This window comes from Berghia stephanieae, chromosome 3, assembly GCF_034508935.2.
Source record: "Berghia stephanieae isolate SIO BIC M18660-M18661 chromosome 3, UCSD_Bste_1.3, whole genome shotgun sequence".
In the NCBI taxonomy this organism is placed as follows: domain Eukaryota; kingdom Metazoa; phylum Mollusca; class Gastropoda; order Nudibranchia; family Aeolidiidae; genus Berghia; species Berghia stephanieae.
The window spans coordinates 93,318,761-93,338,760 of NC_088362.1; the positions used below are offsets into that span (position 1 = coordinate 93,318,761).

Here is a 20,000-nt window from a genome sequence, read left to right on the forward strand (position 1 = left end):
TCCTCTGCCCCCCCCCCCCCCCTCCCTCCCCAACCCCCCATGAAGCGTGGACAGTTTTAACCGTACTATCCTAATCCCTATTTTATTACAGCTAAGGTCACTTGGATTGGGGTCCATTCCGGTTACAGAGAGCTATTGTTGGTGTTAGGGTCCATCAATATTTATTGAACGCATGCGGTCTTTTTCTGTGATATATTGTTTCGAAGTCTGATCTCATTCAAAAGGAAGTAGACAATAGATATAGGATTTATACCAAGAGCAGTATATAGATACGCTGGTGAAGAGAATAGAAAGGCGCGTTTACCTCGTCGGACTTCTCGAAGTGCAACCACTCTTAACCAGTTAAACTGTGGAAAAACTCATATCGAAAAATTTGACCCGAAAACTCTTCCTTCAAATAGCAATCGATTTAAATTTCCCTTGCCATGGCAAACACTCTCAAACATGAGGTTTCGCGGGTTATATACATAATTGCACCGCACTTAAAACCAGAACAATTTTCCTGTCCAAATTCACTCTTGAAACCTGGATACCTCTTTAATTTGGTCCTTTCATAACCTTGCTCGAGTTGATCTTAATTGTGTTTTTATACTTCCTATGGTATCCCACACGATTAGTATAGTATAAATGGTTGCAAATGACAATTGGGAAGACGATAATGGGAAAATAAATCACAAAGTCACAGAGCTAGAATACTGACATGCCAAATCCAGTCGACTTTTCTGACTTTGGACTTGATTGACCATTCGAAAGTATGTGCCCCGGACAGCTTTAAAAATAAAATGACACAATGTCAGGGCAAATTCCGCGTTTTGTAATCGAATCCGTGATGGGAGATGTTCAATAGCTGTCTTATAGAAGTATAAAACCATGAAATAAAAGCGCTCGATTTTAATATTAAAGGAGCGGTAAATGAATAAATAGAATATTCATTATAGATATTGTTTTTCACTTCTAGAAATGTAGAAGTGAAAATTGATACAGTTGATTATTTTTAATTTATTAATTTATATTTCATTTAATCTTTTTAATGTTAGGCTCAACATCTGTACTTATCACTTAAACAACGATTGAACGTAACTAGAAATAAGCAATCACAGAGTGTTTTAGCATTAATCAAATGATGTGCTTGAAGTGATAGAAATAATAAAAACAACGGGAGATTAGAATAGAAGCTCAAATTTAATACCCGAGGACAAACCGTGTGGACGTTTAGGGTTTCCCGTTTGTCAACAAAATAGATGGTAGAAACGATATTAAAGATGGACGTGAGATAAGAGAATGTTGTTGGTAAGGCGAAGAAACAAAGCAATATAGGGTAAGAAATAAAGCGCAAGTAAGGAAATATAAGTAAGGAAAAAAATAAAAGAAGAGAGTGAATTTTAAAGTTGCTCATGAGATTAAATAAAATAACAAGAAAAAAAATTTTATTGAGTAAATAGATTAAAATAAAAACGTAGAATTAATAGTAGTAGTAGAAGTAGTAGTAGTAGTAGTAGTAGTAGTAGTAGTAGTAGTAGTAGTAGTAGTAGTAGTAGTAGTAGTAGTAGTAGTAGCATTAGTTGAAGTACTCTTAGTAATGGTAGTATGAGTAGTTGTAATAGTGGTGGCGGCACTAGCAGTAGTGTAGAGCTGTAGGGTCTGCCTGAAGCCTGGGATTGTGATAATACTAACGAAAGAATGATAATGGAGATGTTCCGGATGAGAAGAATACGGACAATGGACGTTTCTGGTACAAATACTTAGTCAGCACAACAATAAACAAATGAACATGGAAAAATAAAATAAAACGGAATATAATTTGTATCGTCTGAACTCGTTGGTGGTTGGAGTGTGAATGAAACGTTGGCGTGGTGTGGGAATAGGGAGTCGCTGGGGTGTGATTATTTAATTCAGAAAAGTGAGTGGAGCAGGCACTTATGTTGGTAACAACAAGATATGAAGTGAGTAGAAAAGTGCCAGAAGACAATAGAGAATAAAAAAAATTTTCGCGGCGGTGGTGGGGTTTGAACCTGCGACCTTATTGGTACGACAACTCCGCCTGGCAGGTGAGAGCGTGGCTCTACCGTGTGAGCTATCCACGAACACAAAAATATTCGTTTCAAACCCAAAGTCATTTCTAGATCCCTCTCTCACCCACTTCTTGAGATCGCCGATTCGTTCACCACCATCGCGAAGTAATTTTGACCAGCAGTTAAGCTTAACAGCCAATATTCTCATCACAAACATATAACATAGAAACGATTGAGACATTGAGTATGCTCCGGTGTATGGGGTGAATTTTTAATTCAGAAAAGTGAGTGGAGCAGGCACTTATGTTGGTAACAACAAGATATGAAGTGAGTAGAAAAGTGCCAGAAGACAATAGAGAATAAAAAATTTTTTCGCGGCGGTGGTGGGGTTTGAACCTGCGACCTTATTGGTACGACAACTCCGCCTGGCAGGTGAGAGCGTGGCTCTACCGTGTGAGCTATCCACGAACACAAAAATATTCGTTTCAAACCCAAAGTCATTTCTAGATCCCTCTCTCACCCACTTCTTGAGATCGCCGATTCGTTCACCACCATCGCGAAGTAATTTTGACCAGCAGTTAAGCTTAACAGCCAATATTCTCATCACAAACATATAACATAGAAACGATTGAGACATTGAGTATGCTCCGGTGTATGGGGTGAATTTTTAATTCAGAAAAGTGAGTGGAGCAGGCACTTATGTTGGTAACAACAAGATATGAAGTGAGTAGAAAAGTGCCAGAAGACAATAGAGAATAAAAATTTTTTATTCTCTATTGTCTTCTGGCACTTTTCTACTCACTTCATATCTTGGGGTGTGATTAGTATGATAAGGGAAAGTCAGCGTGTGAGAGAGACGGAAACTTTCTAATAATGGAAGATAAAAGACATAATAGGAATGTAGTAGTAATAGAAGAAATAGTAGTAGTAGTAGTAGTAGTAGTAGTAGTAGTAGTAGTAGTAGTAGTAGTAGTAGTAGTAGTAGTAGTAGCAGCAGTAGTAGTAGTAGTAGTAGTAGTAGTAGTAGTAGTAGTAGTAGTATTAGTAGTAGTAGTAGTAGTAGTAGTAGTAGTAGTAGTAGTAGCAGCAGTAGTAGTAGTAGTAGTAGCAGCAGCAGTAGTAGTAGTAGTAGTAGTAGTAGTAGTAGTAGTAGTAGTAGTAGTAGTAGTAGTAGTAGTAGTAGTAGTAGTAGTTTATTTACTTATTCATCTGTTGATTAGATGTGTTTATATGTAAATTTAATAACGAATTGACAAGGTACTGTGTGAAATTTATAAATTTATCACATTTTAATCGGGATCCCTTCAACAACCTATTATCGATAATTAAAATTAAAAGGAAGTAACATCTATAGAGCAGTAAAGTTAGGTGCCCCAAACGTAAACAATAACAAGTTGCTAGTGATTTCCGTTAGGGACCGGAATAATTTACGCACAATATAGGTCTCCCAATTTTGTAGTTTGAGTTGTAGGCAATACACTTTCAGTTTTGAAAATATGTTTACATAAAATCTAACAGTTGCAGAAATAATAATATAAGGCTAAATTATTATGAAAATCAGGCTCCGAATAATTCTCGTTTTGTTCACACCAGCGCAATAATTTGCTCTGGTCTAAAAATAGATAGACTGTAACTTTTGATAAATTTTAGAAAATTTTACCTTTTGTTCCATAAAATATCCATATCTAGACATTATTTGATGCATGATCGAGTATTTATGAATATGTGTTTCTTTTGCCACCTAACAGCCAAATTTTAAAGGTTATTTTTTTCTATTATTTACATTGGAACGTGAGCTGTCAAGACAGGAACATGTGGTTTGCCACGTGCTTCTCGACCTTTGTTTACGTTTGGGGCACCTAACTTTACTGCTCTATTTAAGTCTCTTGTCTACGGAAGTAGTTTTCGACTATCGATGACGCAATTATAAATTAGGAATGAACATCGCAACATTCAATGTTAGCGGTATCTCCTCAAAATTTAAGAAAATCAACCTGATTGAGGGCCGATTTACAAACTAGACGTAATAAGCATACAAGAGATCAAAGACAAGACCAATGATGAAATAATACTAGGTTGCCGTCTCATTACATTTGAACATGAAAATATCCAGGGAGGGCTCGGTTTTCTAATATCAAACCGTCTAACACCTTATTTAAACTCATATTGGTCTATAAACGAAAGAATATCTGTTTTGAGCTTTAAAACCATTCCATGCTTTCTAAACAAGTCTACACTTACATTTAACACCCACCATCCTACTTCGGGGACATCCAAAAAAGATTCAACAGTAAGAGATAGATTATACAATGAAATTGAAATGATAAACTTGGACCAAGTAAATGACAACATCATAATCACGGGCGATTTCAATGCTAAAATAGGAAAAAGGAAAGACAACAGCGAAACATGCCTTGGTGCTTATTACAAAGGACTGCGTATTGAAAATGGCCAGTATCTTATTAATTTTTGCTGCGAACATAAATTATTCATATGTAATAGTGCCTTTAAGCACCATTCCCGCCATATTACTACATGACAAGGAACGTGGAAAAATTCTGATGATAAGATTATCAATACTTACAATCAGATAGACTTTATCATAATGTCGGACCATTTCAAAAGTATTCTCAATGATTCACGAACAAATGCAGGAATGAAGACATCCACAGATCATAGACTCTTAGTTTCAAAGTTCAGGCCAACAGAAAATAATAATAAAAATAATAATAATAATAATAATAATAATAATAATAATAATAATAATAATAATAATAATAATAATAATAATAATAATAATAATAATAATAATAATAATAATAATAATAATAATAATAATACTTTTTTGCATCCCAAAAAGGAATTTTTTTGTACAGACGTGTTATAATTTACACAATAAAATAAAAATACAATGGAAATAGGATGTATATATAAAAAAGGAACAGCTCCATAACCAGAGCTGCGCTTTATAATATGAATAATTTCAAAACTGTAAAATAGTTAAAACTGTCACTATAAATTGAAAATTGAAAATGAAAATAAACCAAGGCATAAGTATAACAAACAAAATAGAAAATCGATCAAAGACTACAACAGTCTAAGAGATGACCTAGTCAAAGAAAATTTCAGAAGCAAACTCGCGTCGAATCTTTCGTCAAGTAATAGGATGCCTCTAACCCAGCTGAAATTCAACAACATCTTGTCCAAAGCGTGCTGAAGAGCAGGAAAACAACCCTGCCTGAGAGAAGTAGTACACAAAAACAAGATTACTGTCCAATACTGCATGACTTATCACAGCAGCAAAGCCTATTGAGACTTGACATCAACAGCTGCTCAAACAAGGATGGGAAGAGCAAAATGAAGAGATAAAGAAATGAAATTATGCATAAAATTAAATTTCAATCAATAAATAATCGCAAAAAGACTATAGATGAGATTGTGACAGAAATAATTAGTACAGTGACAGTATGAGCATGTTCAAAGTGGTGAATACATTCAAACCTCAAATAACACGTAATAGACTTATGATCAAAGATACAATTAGAAGAATATGAAAAAACTCAAGATCAAAATGTTACTGATGAGCTACTAATTTCACTTGAAGAAGGAAGAAGACAAAAATGGATGGAAATGACAGAAAACCTCGACTTTGGTAGATCGAGCAGACGTGCCTGGAACCTTTTGAATAAACTCAATCCAGATAAGCCAAAGTCAAACCCCAGTGCATCACCCATAAGCGTGGAAAAAATAGCGCAAACAAATAAAACAACGAAGCACGCACACTCCAAATCATAAATTCGAACGTGACACCAAGAAATATACAACAGCCTACCATAATATAGCTTTTCAGCCTTACCAATATCGACAGCTGAAACAGAAGCTGCCATAAAACAAATGAAAGCAGGAAAGGCAGCCGGTGTAGACGGAGTGTACCCGGACATGATAAAGAAATTGGGGCCAAATGCTATCAACTGGCTCTCGTCTGCATTTTCGGAGATAATTGAAACAAGCAACTATCCCTCTAACTGGAAACAAGCAAAGGTCTTAGCCATCCTGAAACCAAACAAACCAGCTGAAGATCCAGCCAGCTACCGACCAATATCCCTTCTCTGCTGCTTCTTTAAACTGTTAGAGAGAATAATGCTCACAAGACTTTCTCCTAAATTTGACAACAGCATCCCACCAGAACAAGCAGGCTTCAGACCAAACAGAGATACTACAGAACAAGTGCTGGCACTGACATCCTACATAGAAACAGGATTTGAAAAGAAAATGAAGACAGGGGCTGTATTTATCGATCTCTCAGCTGCATATGATGCTGTTTGGCACACTGGCCTCATGTTTAAACTGTCAAAATTAATAGACTGTAGAAAAACACTAAAACTGCTGAACAAAATGGCCGGAAAAAGAAGCTTCTCTGTATGCCTAGGTAATAAAACCAGCAAATATAGGATGATTAGGAATGGCGTCCAACAGGGATCAGTCCTCGCCCCGAGCCTCTTCAACATCTACATCAGCGACCTTCCTGAAACAAAATCCATAAAGTTTGGATATGCAGACGACATAGCCATTGCCTTTAAGTCAAAAAACAAACAAGAAATACAATCAGTACTTAGTCAAGATTCAGACACTCTACACCAATACTTCAAAACATGGTTCCTGAAGATGAACACTACAAAAACAGTGTCAATCATGTTCCACCTCAACAATGCAAAATCAAAGGACCAACTTAAAGTAACTACAAATGACACCATTCTACCCTATGATGCAAACCCATAATACCTAGGGGTCACTCTGGATAGGTCACTGACCTATAAACACCATCTGGAGAACACTGCACATAAACTACAACGACGAAACAACATCATACGGAAACTCGCTGGTACATCCTGGGGAGCCCCTGCAAAAGTCCTAAGAACATCATCACTAGCCCTATGCTATAGCGTCGCTGAATACTGTGCCCCGGTTTGGACTCGCAGTGCCCATGTAAATATAGTGGACACTCTACTTAATGATACTATGAGAACCGTCTCGGGAGCCCTAAAATCCACACCAATAGCATGGCTACCAACCTTAAGCGGCACTGCTTCCCCCTCACCTCCGTAGAGAAGAAGCAACACAAAAACAACATGAGCGCCTTGACAACATCTCATACACAACACCGCTCAAACAAGTCACGGAAATGGCACTGAAAACCTCACGCCTTAAATCAAGGAAACCTTTTTATGGCTCAAAATTAGAAGATTTCGATATCGCCGAGACCTGGAGAAAGGAATGGACTGACTGCCCGCCAAAGGGTAGCGCAATAATCAACGACCCCTCTATCCAATCACTGCCGGGATTCAACGAGCTGACAAGAAAGCAGTGGGTACATGCAAACAGAATCAGATCCCGACACGGCAGAACAGCGACAAACCTGTACCGCTGGGGCTACCGAGATTCGCCCAAGTGCACAGCATGTGGTGGTGCCAAACAAAATATGGACCACTTGGTCCTGCACTGCCCGTCCACAGCCGTGCCAGGGGGCTATGATACCGTCCATCAAGGAGGACAAAAATACCTGGACTGGAGTGAAACGGTTCACTTGGAGGTGTAACCATAAGAAACTACTACTATCAAAGATACATGTAATAATAATAATAATAATAATAATAATAATAATAATAATAATAATAATAATAATAATAATAATAATATAATAATAATAATAATAATAATAATAATAATAATAATAATAATAATAATAATAATAATATAATAATAATAATAATAGTAATAATAATAATAATAATCTTTATTGTCCAAATTAAAGGCAATTCATGTGAGGTAAACAATGCTCAGTTTGGTTCATGGTATGAACATCAACAAATTTACAAATACAAACACAGTCGTCATACATGACATATACGCTTGCACATTGTTTCTACACATGTATACAAAAGAAATGAGCGTACATACATACATACATACATACATACATACATACATACATACATACATACATACATACATACATACATACCTACCTACCTACCTACCTACCTACCTACCTACATACATACATACATACATACATACATACATACATACATACATACATACATACATACATACATACATACATACATACATACACACAACATACATACATTACATACATACATACATACATACATACATACATACATACATACATACATACATACATACATACATACATACATACATACATACATACATACATACATAAATACATACATACATACATACATGCATCATCATGCATGCATACATACATACATCAGCATACATACATACATACATACATACATACATACATACATACATACATACATACATACATACACTACAACTACATACTACATACATACACACAAACAGACAGACAGACAGAACGATACGATATATTTCCTGGACAGCAGATAATCATATTATAAATATAGTGTCTTATATTAAGAAGAAGATGGCAATGATTGTTATGATGATGATGATGATGATGATGATGATGATGATGATGATGATGATGATGATGATGATGGTGATGATGATGACTACGATAGTGGTGATTATGATGATGATGGTGATGATGATGATGATGATGATGATGATGATGATGATGATGATGATGATGATGATGATGATGATAAGACCTTATGTAATGATAAAGATATGATATACATACATACATACATACATACATACATACATACATACATACATACATACATACATACATACATACATACATACATACATACATACATACATACATACATACATACATACATACATACATACATACATACATACATGCATGCATGCATACATACATACATACATACATACATACATACATACATACATACATACATACATACATACATACATACATGCATGCATGCATGCATGCATGCATACATACATACATGCATGCATACATACATACATACATACATACATACATACATACATACATACATACATACATACATACATACACACAAACAGACAGACAGACAGACAGAACGATACGATATATTTCCTGGGACAGCAGATAACCATATTATAAATATAGTGTCTTATATTAAGAAGAAGATGGCAATGATTGTTATGATGATGATGATGATGATGATGATGATGATGATGATGATGATGATGATGATGATGATGGTGATGATGATGACTACGATAGTGGTGATTATGATGATGATGGTGATGATGATGATGATGATGATGATGATGATGATGATGATGATGATGATAAGACCTTATGTAATGATAAAGAAATTATAAACACTATAAGCGTTTACTACACTGAGTAATACAAGGGTATTCATGAAGTGGAACCATTCGAGTCTACCAATCCAGAGCTTGAAACGCCTATAATCCCCAAGAAATAAGTGTAGCCATACAAAAGCTCAATAGCAGTAGATCTCCAGGTCTAGATGGTGTTAGAGCAGAAGAACTAAAATGTCTTGACGATGAAGGCTTGCACATACTAGCTGATATGTATAATAAGATATTTAAGACAAAACAAGTTCTTAATCTTGGAAGTGGAAAACTCATTCTGCTAAACAAACCAATAAAAAAAAAGAAAGGCCCTTTAGACAATTTGCGACCAATCGTTTCATTACCCACGCTAAGAAAAGTTTTAAGCACAATCACGCTCGACAGAATTAATTAGAGAAAAGGTGGAGGAATATCTTTCGCCATCACAAAGCGGGTTTAAAAGAGGTAGAAGCACTGCCAACATAGTATGGGCCCATCGATGGCTGAAAGCCAGAACGGAGAAATAAAAGGAAGAATTTACCATACTTGGAATCGATATGAGTTTAGCTTTCGACACCATATGTAGAACCAAGTTGTTATCAATCTTCGACTCATTCTTGGACTAAGATCACGTGAAGCTCATAAGATACCTATTATCGAATACTGCATTACAATTTGAATCCAGCAGAGAATTAATAACAATATCAACCTCAATTGGATCCCATCAAGGGATGGAGAAAGCAGCTATACTTATCCACAATAACTGAATCACACAATTCTCAGCAAGTGTAATTCGGACTGCGAAGTAGTAGTAGTAGTAGTAGTAGTAGTAGTAGTAGTAGTAGTAGTAGTAGTAGTAGTAGTATTAGTAGTAGTAGTAGTAGTAGTAGTAGTAGTAGTAGTAGTAGTAGTAGTAGTAGTAGTAGTAGTAGTAGTAGTAGTAGTAGTAGTAGTAGTAGTCGAGGGACAACTGAAAAGAAACCGAAAAATGAGCTCAGCTTTTGACCGGACCAACAAGTTTTCTATATGTAAATACATAAACATTTAAAATCTAATTTTCTTCTTTTATGTTGTGAAATTGCAGCGCCTTCAAAGGACGCAATATTGATAATAAGTCGTATATCTCCATCATTAAATACATTTTATAATCCTATTTACAATGAATAACGAAAGTTCGATCGAAAGAGAACTCCAGTTGCACATAAACGGTTTTGTTTGAGTACACGTTGTTTATTTATTTTGTCTTTTTCCCCTTCATTGTCGAATAAACTGACTAAGTTAGTTATACTTGAGTATTACTGTCGATTAGAATGATTTATTGTGATTGGATAGCTGGGTCTGCAAGGTCTGGTGGAAAGTCAAATGCATCAGCCCTATCAAAGGGCAGTTAGCATACTTTTAATATTGCTATAGAAATCGCAATGATCTCCTGTTCCATAAGTAACTGGACTCTGCATCTATATAAATTCCCGTTTGCTTTTAGATCGATCGATTTGTTACCCGAGATTTATTTAAGAATTGGATAACTAATTTTACATCTTAACGGGGATTAACCAGTTAACTGTCGTACTCTGGAAAAACTCGCGAAGTCCAAGGTTTGAGACTTTTCGCCAACATCAGAGTCATTTAAATCGATTCGATATTTGAAGGACAAATTAAACACGAATTTTACAGGGCACTGCAGTTAACTGGTTAATGATAGATGATGATAATTTAGGAGATTATATAACAATAATGATGTTCACGGAATGTTATTACTCGTATTTCTAGAACTTTCAACTTCTGGAACAAACTATAATTTGACACCAAAAAAACTCAGAAACAGTCAATTATTTTTAAAATGTTGACAAAGAACTGTCCCATTTAATGTTTGAAAATGATGAATGGCATGTAAATACCGATTTTTGTAACATATGATATCGTTGGCGTCAATGTCTGTATATTGTAAATAAAATAATACTGTAAAATGTTCATGGCTATAATTTAGAATTGATTTACTATGCCGATATGCTAACAGGGCATGGTCAATTTAAGGCCTTAGCCTAATTTAGCCCATTAAAATTCATATCATATCAAAACAATATTGAGCCCGGTAACATTAAAAAATGGTAAGAACTGTGTGATATTTAGACCAAGCAGTTTACCTTTAAAAATAATAAAAAGAGTCAGTCAATTTCACGACATCCAGCACACTAACAGATTGGCACCATTTAACCGTGGGTTAGCCAAATATTACTTTCACCCAAACTGTACTAGCTTACCTTGGGAAAAAAGACCATCTCATCGTTGGATCTACGAACAATTTGAATCCTTTGATACAGGACAAGGCGTCTCGAACCTCGGCCCATTTTGTCACATTGATAGAAACATCTACATCGTCATCCCACGGTAAAAGTCCTGAGAACCGGTACACACCTAACAAACTTCCATGCAGGAGCACATGGCTGACACCTGCTTTATCCAAAGCTTCTTCTAAAACTCTATACGTGTGTAAAAGAGTAATTTTGGTTTCTTTTTGCATCAGCGGTAAAAAAGGAGTTATATCTGTTTCGTCGTCTCCCTGTTTCAACTTCTTCATCATGGACTTTGCGCGAGAATATGAAAACATTCTAAACTTCAATTTTTCAATGTCTTTGCGCGTGACTACAGGTTCATAGATAACGGAACAATTTTTAATGGGGATCACTCCAGATGGCGCTGAGGTCAATAAAACTTTCATTAAGTGAAGGGAACTAACTTCATGCCATGTCCTGTAATACGGGAAAATGGCGACCACCGGGGTCCATTTGATTGGAACTGTGGCGAGGAGCAGGATGAAGCAAATCGTTGTAGCTAAAAAAGTTGAATATAAATGTTGTCTTTTTATTCTAAAAACGTAGGATGCCATATTCATATTGTTTAAACGTGTCTTAGCAGATAAGAACGGAATCCGTGAAAAGACTACAGTTTCTGTGAGAGCTAAACACAGTTGTGGTAGTGAATTTGTGCTGAGGGGATGATCACCAGTCACACTTATATATATCCTTTTGAGTCTTTGGTGTTGTTTCTATAATTTACTATTGCTCCAACTTCAGTCGGTGATTTTTCAAGAATCATATGAGCCAGACACTGAAACAGGAAAAAAAATGAACAATATAATATTTTCCACCACCATTCAGAAATTAAAAAAAAACAATTAATCATTGATAATGGTGGATTAAATAGTACCGACCACGCAGATCAAACAGCATTACCATTCTATGAAATCAATAACCCTTTAGAATGTTAATAATTATATGGACAGATAATACATGAAAGATCCTATGATAATACTGTGTTACGACCCGTTTCACAACAATATACGAAGCAGATCAATACAAACTGATAAGTTGTTTGTGTCCGCTAACGTCCATCAATTTGCCCCTGTTCTGGTGTTACATGTCATATGCTCTCTCAAAGTAAAAAATAAAATACAATCAAATGCTAAGAAAACTGTGTTTTAAAAAAAGCACACCGCACATAATAGTGAGCGATTTCTAGAATTTAAAACTGTCAGATTAAATTGACCTGACGCATTTAAGGCGAATGCAGTTGATATTTTTAAAGATAGGCTTGAATGAATGCCCTGAGACCACTTCCAAGAATTGAGACGATACCAGTAAAAAAAAATAGAAAACAAATTCATGTGACCAGGTTCAAAACTATAGTCAGGCAGGACATTATCCCCACGGCACTAAACGAACGAACATTTAGCTGAAAATCCAAAAGTCATTAAATCTCCACCCTCGACGACTATCTGACCCCTGAATGACCTCGTTGTGCTACCTGTATGAGCACTTTTGATTGACCATTTTTTCAACGATATGCCAATATTGGTGTCTTTAATCACACACACGTTGAGATTGTATTATGTTAAAGAATTGTTTTAGGCGTGAACAAAACGAATTAAAATCATATTTTATTTGTGCCGTTGATCGTTTAACCATAGATAAGTTTAGACATAAAAATTGTAAGAAGATTATAATAATAAGTTAGGTTTGGTTAAGTGAAGTATTTAAAATATTGTCACCGTACACCAAATATATTTTTGCTTAAAAGAAAGACAAGAGAATGCAGATTATAGTGCAATAAATTTCTTGATCAGTGAAGTCACCAAAGCTAAGTTACATGCTTGTAAAGTTGAAAAATATCCATTCTTCACGAACTACCAGTGCAAGTAGGCTAAGTAAAGTGGAGTGTAGTGTTATCTCATATGATCATTGAATTCAAAATAGTTTGTTGAGAGAGTTGGTTTTTAATACTCTTAACACAGTGCAAAGTATAGTGGCATGACTGACTTAATAATGCTTTCGACCAGCAATGTCATCAGATATTGCAGTTTCGGCTGTAGTGAAAATTCAATGTTTATATGATTATAAATAAACAATGTTACAGATGAACGGTTTCTACGGTCTATCGCATAATCCACCTAGCATAATAAAGATTATTGTTAAATATAATATGTTGCTTCCTTTTTATCATCCCTCGTGTTAGTGTCGGTCATTATGATGCAATGCTTGTCTTTGTTTTTCATTTGACATTCTTTCCATATATTACTTTTGCACGCCCAGAGATTCACGTTTCTTTTCGATTTACATAGACAAATAGTAGTCACTAAGTGCCACTAAGTCCATGAGTCGGAGTTTATCCTTGTTTCTGTAGTATCATTGTAGAAATCACTAGTTTACTCACTGGATCGGACACTAGTCTATCGGTGGTGCGGGGTTTGAGGGTTTGGGCCAGAAATAATCTCCACTTCACCGGGCATGCATATAGTATAGAAAAATGTCAATAGGACAACGAGTGGAAGTATCACTGTGGAATTCGACAATTATTTATTTGGATAAAGACAGAGCACTAAGCTTACAAATTACCAATATTTATCGTGGATGCAGTAAAGTTGGTTTTTTTAAAATTATTTTGTCCAAAGAGCAAGATTTGATAGCTGGTATTGTTTGATCAGCTATTACTTGAGATATACCGCAGTCCTATCTAAAGATTAAGAAGCAATTGTCGGTGTCCTTTTTATGATAGGGAATCCATGATAAACATTGGCTTTATGATATTTATGGTTTTAAAAGAGTGCTACGGATAACACATAACAATAAAAAGACATAATTCAAATTCTTAACTTTGTCAGTAAATAACATTCTTTCACTTTCAAGGATTTTAGCTGATTTCACTTCAAATAACCAATAACCGTCGCTTAACTGGCAATTCTGTTTTCACTATGATAAGATAGAACATGTTAACTATCACATAACGTTAAAAAATCAAATCTGTACTGTGACATTTTAATACAATTAATATTTATTCAATGTACTTTTGGTAAAATACTAAATTTTAGGTGCCTTTTTATTTCATACCGTAATCATTTATTTCTGTATGAAATTTCTTTATTTAAAAGCAGTTTAAAAAGAAGAAAGATGGAACTTTAAGGAAACTGAATAAAAACTGACTCATAATTTGAACATCTAGTCACAGAAAAAAATTTAAAATGCATGTTTTATGCATAATTTTTCTACTCATTGATCTCCCCTTACTCAATCGCCTGCAGCGGTAATTAATTACTCAGTGACAGCTTTATCTCTTGTAATCAGCAAGTGGTACCGTCGTTCAGGCTAGATCACAGAAACCGGGGCTTTTTGCTAAATGTTCAGTTTCAGCACGATTTTCGGTGCTGTGACCCTTTGCCTGATCAAAGAAAATGAAGAGTATGTAAAGTCAAACGCCAACGGATGCATTGTCATTTACTACTACTATTACTACTACTACTACTACTACTACTACTACTACTACTACTACTACTACTACTACTACTACTACTACTACTACTACTACTACTACTACTACTGCTACATAATAATAATAATAATAATAATAATAATAATAATAATAATAATAATAATAATAATAATAATAGACTTTTCAAGGACTCAACAATGCACCGCTCGGGATTGGAACCCAGGACTTTCCGATTCGAAGCCGAATTTTCATACCACGTAGCCGCACAAGTAAAATATACACGATTTTTATAATAGAAGAGTAAAGTTGGTGCAATAAAATAAACAACATCACGTGACCATTTTAGAAGCACGTGGCAAAACACATGTTCCTGGCTTTGACAGCTCACCTTCCAATGTAAATTATAGAAAAAAATAACCATTAAAAAATGTCTGTTAGGTGTCAAAAGAAACACATATTCATAAATACTCGATCACGCGTCAAATAATATCTAAATATTGATTTTTTATTAAACAAATGGTAAAATTTATCAAAAATTACTGTCGGTCTATTTTTAGACCACGGTCAAGATTATTCACCAAAATCAATGCGCTTGTGTGAACAAAACAAGAACTCTTTGAAATCTGGTTTTCGGAATAATTTAGCCATATACAAAGAATTTAACTAAATAACAATTTTAATTGTACGTGTTTTTTTTTAACTGAATGTGTATTATCTACAATTTGAACGACAAAAACGGGAGACCTGTTTTGTGCGCAACGTTGTCCGGCTGCTAAAGTTCCTAATCACCAGCAAAGAATGGCAGTCCAACTCATGCAAAGGTAAGATTCCAATTTCAGTGTTTGAGTTTGTATTTTGTATCGATTGGTTTTGAGAGCAGGAAACGATTTAGTTGAATGTTAATCCATAATAGCGTTCGGGTATTTAACTTTGGATGTCTCACCGGCATAATTTTAGAATGCGTTGTTTATTTGTTTTCATTTCACTTCGCAATTTGACTGTCACTGTCAGTGTCAGTGTCAGTCATTACAGTACAGCTTCACTCGCCGATTCTCACTTACAGAGTTTACGTTTCCTTCACTTATGTCTGCTTCATGCTCATTCAGTGAGTGATTCGAATACTGTGTGAGAGAAAACACTTTTCGTAATTTATGACATTTTATGGGTAACGTTTACAGTCTAGAACGTGTGTCAGTCATAACTTGACCGAAAAAGAAAACAGAAAGGAACAAAAAAAAAAAAAAGCAGACACCCCCCTCCTCAGCAGGTGGAATCTCAACAAAAGTTGTATTTTTTAAATCCTCATCTTTCGTGGTGCGAAGCTTTCATCGCTTGTCATATTTTATTGACTCTCGCTCTTTCCTAACCTGATAAATGATTTCGAAACAATCTTTAGGTCTTCATTCTCTCATTATCTGTTCATGACTGGAACTGGAAAAGGAACAAGACAAAGGCAAAGGGTCTCTGCCACCGATTTTCAATATCTTGTGTTGTTTGAGGGATTTAAGTTGGTAGCCGTTTTTTGCCACATAAGACTTTTTGTTATTGTTTTTGCTGAGAGTCGATGGGAGAAGGAATGGCAGAGAGGGAGGAAGGGGTGGTGAAAAAATGAGAATGTCTGGGAAAAGAAAATGTCCTACTCAACCCCTTATCGCATCTTTGATATTTGGCAGGTGTCAAACTACATGTATGACGTTTTGGATCTTCCAAGCCTATTCACCTTATTTGGTCGGTAGCTGTGTGAAAGAAAACATATTTTATTGTAAAATGCAGGGAGTGCGGTCTGATATTTTCGTCATCGCTATGATTATTCCCAGACAGGGTCTGCCAATAACGAAAATTGGTTATTCCCAGACAGATAGAGGGAAAAAAAACCCAATATTTTTGTAGCTATTAAAAAGAAAACAAACAATTTTAAGAAATTCATGCTCAGAAACGGAACAAGGCCAAACAAAAAAAGGAGAAAAGAATAGACTCGCTCAAAAAAAGAAAAAAAAAAAAAAAGGGGGGGGGGGGGGGAGAGGAAAGCGATTGAATTCGAATCTGTGCAGCTAAAATGAGCAACGAGTTTCCCTTGGCTCAAGAGAAGTGAAAATGAAAAAACTGTGCTTAAGTTTTTGTATGAGTGTTCCCTCTCTCACCCACTTCATTGGCTATTAAGCTTAACTGCTGGTCAAAATTATTCGCGATGGGGTGTTACGAACGAATCGGCGGTCTCAAGAAGTGGGTGAGAGAGGGATCTAGTAATGACTTTGAGTTTGAAACGAATATTTTTGTGTTCGTGGATAGCTCACACGGTAGAGCCACGCTCTCACCTGCCAGGCGGAGTTGTCGTACCAATAAGGTCGCAGGTTCAAACCCCACCACCGCCGCGAAAATTTTTTATTCTCTATTGTCTTCTGGCACTTTTCTATTCACTTCATATCTTGTTGTTATTATTATTATATTGTTATTATTATTATTCTTATTATTATTAGTAATAGTAGTTAGTAGTAGTAGTAGAGGTCTTGTAGTAGAAATAGTAATAGTATCCGTTGGACCAAGTACATAAATATGAATATTTATACAGCGCATTTCTCCAGATAGCCGTGAGCAATGCGCTTCAAAATGTTTCATATTTATCCCCCCACTTCAACAAGCCGTGTGGAACCATATTTCTTTGTCATACAGCCTGTTAGGCGACCCTTGTGTACTTAAACCGTCACTACACTAACCGCCATTTCTGTAGCCAGATACTCATTCAATCGAGTGGGGTAATGTGTGTATAATTTTTCACGATTAGTCACCCATCCTATTACTGATCACACTTAGCATTGGCATTGCTCGACTTTTGTGACAAGACGAAAACCGTACCGCTAAGCCATACGGTCCATTAGTTCTAGATAGTATAAAAGTCTATAGTTTTGTGGTATCAGTGGTTATAATACAGTAGTGGTAGTGCAGTTATAGTTATAGTGTAGAAGTAGTAGTTGTCTTCTGTCAAAAGGGTCATCTGAGCGAAGAGATAGGAGATAGATTCGAATTTACTCTCTTCGTTACATTGACCGTATGCTTTGACTTTGATCATTTGATACGCTGTAAAAAAAAAGTATGGTCCGCCTTAACCAAAGACAAGCAACCATCTTCGTTTCCCTGGACATAGATATGGTTTTGTTTACGGGAGGAGGGGGAACCATGATTATGGTTTTCCTATAAAATAAAAGAAGGGGTATTTTGGCGATAAAAAAATATGATCGTGGCCTCCCTAGCTATCTCAGACTCGGAGTAAACAGCTTGAATTTATTCGCGCCAACTTCAGTTTGCTGCCTTAGCAACATGTAAACAAAAAGTTGGTTGGATGCGCATGACATTACTAAAGGTCAATTGCAGCATAGTTCGGGTCATTTATAAAAAAATCTGGGTCACGTTTGATGTCAAATATCCGGGTCACGTGATGTTGTTTATTTTATTGCACCAACTTTACTCTTCTATATCTACCAAATTGATACGGACAAAAAGTTCGCGATTAAACCAATTAACCAATTTCATGTCTTGGTCTTCGTGACAAAATGCCGGATTATAGGTTTTGACCATCGCTGTCTTCTTTTTTATTTCACAACAGGCAACTAGATAATACAAATTCAATCCTTTTACCATTGCCTGGAACTGTGATGGTAAGAAAAATGCAGTAGAATCGCATTGATCTTGTAGGGCATCTCAAAACCGAAAATGATTCGAACTCTTAAGGGAGAGATTTAGAGCAGACCTTAGCAAACTCTCTTGTACTCTTTTGTGCCTGGTATTGACTGAGAGAGACATGTGATCCCATTTACTTTTTTCAAATAAAAAGTTGTGCTCCAGTACATTGCGAACGCTTCCGCCAAATGTTTCATTTGTTATCTCAAACTTGTATATTGGGGGGGGGGGTGGATGATTCGGTCATCGGTTGAGTCTTAGACGTACCGAATTAATTCCAATTAAATGGCACCTTTATATTGTTACATATCAATATTTCAACTTTCCTTTGGTCAGACATAGCTACTTTGGTTTCTCGTTCTGTCGTGAAATATTATTTGAGTCCGGGGCTCACGTGTATCTACAGTGTCTCGTTTTGTTTAAAAAAACTAGTGATTTTTTAATGTTGTCAGTCATAGTAATGTCAACACTGTTCGCAGTACTCTGGCTCCGGTTTTGTGTCCTCAGATAAGACACTTGACAAACAATACCACAGTTGATTCATGTGTAAATTAATATCTCGTGTAATAAGTATTTGACCAATTTTACACAAAAAGAAGTGTAAACATTAGACTTTTCCTCGAGCCGGAGCTCAACATCAACGGGCGATAGTGAACCATTGCTGTCCACCTACTAGAGTCTCAAGTTCATTCTCCTCTGGTACCCAATTCCCATAGTCAACTTCAATTCCCACTGGTATCCATATCCCATAGTCCCAGGTTCACTCCCCACTGGTGTGCACTTCCCTGAGTCCCCGGTTCATTGCCCATTGGTGCCCGTTTCCCATAACTTTTGACGATTTTCGTAGGTTCCGAAAAAGAGAAATACCTTCTGGACTCACTGTCCACTGGTATCTACCTCTTACAGTCCCAGGTTCAATCCTCATTAGTGCCCCCGTCCTATAGTCTCAGGTTCATTCTCCTTGCTACCCAAATCCAAGTGTCCGACTTCAATTCCTACTGGTATCCATCTCCCATAGTCCCAGGTTCATTTTCCACTGATATCCTCTTCCCATAGTCCCAGGTTCACTCCCCTTTGGTGTACACCTCCCTGAGTCCCAGGTTCAGTCCCCACTGCTGCCTACTTCCCATAACTTAGTCGGATTTTGTCGGGTTTCGGCGAGTTTCGTCAAAAAGTAATTGTTTTTTTACGAAACCCGCCGAAACCCAGTCCCAGGTTCACTCCCCAATGATGTACACTTCCCTGAGTCCCAGGTTCACT

General features: G+C 36.2%; 1 protein-coding gene across 1 annotated transcript in view; it reads right to left on the reverse strand.

Moving 5' to 3' along the window:
* Positions 1-12,390, reverse strand: part of LOC144968859 (uncharacterized) — a 16,791-nt gene extending 4,401 nt beyond the window's left edge. Inside the window, exon 1 of the mRNA XM_078907646.1 lies at positions 11,564-12,390. Coding sequence (XP_078763772.1) covers positions 11,564-12,195 — 632 coding nt within the window. The 5' untranslated portion in view covers positions 12,196-12,390. The remainder of the gene's footprint in view (positions 1-11,563) is intronic.
* Positions 12,391-20,000: the final 7,610 nt, after the last annotated feature.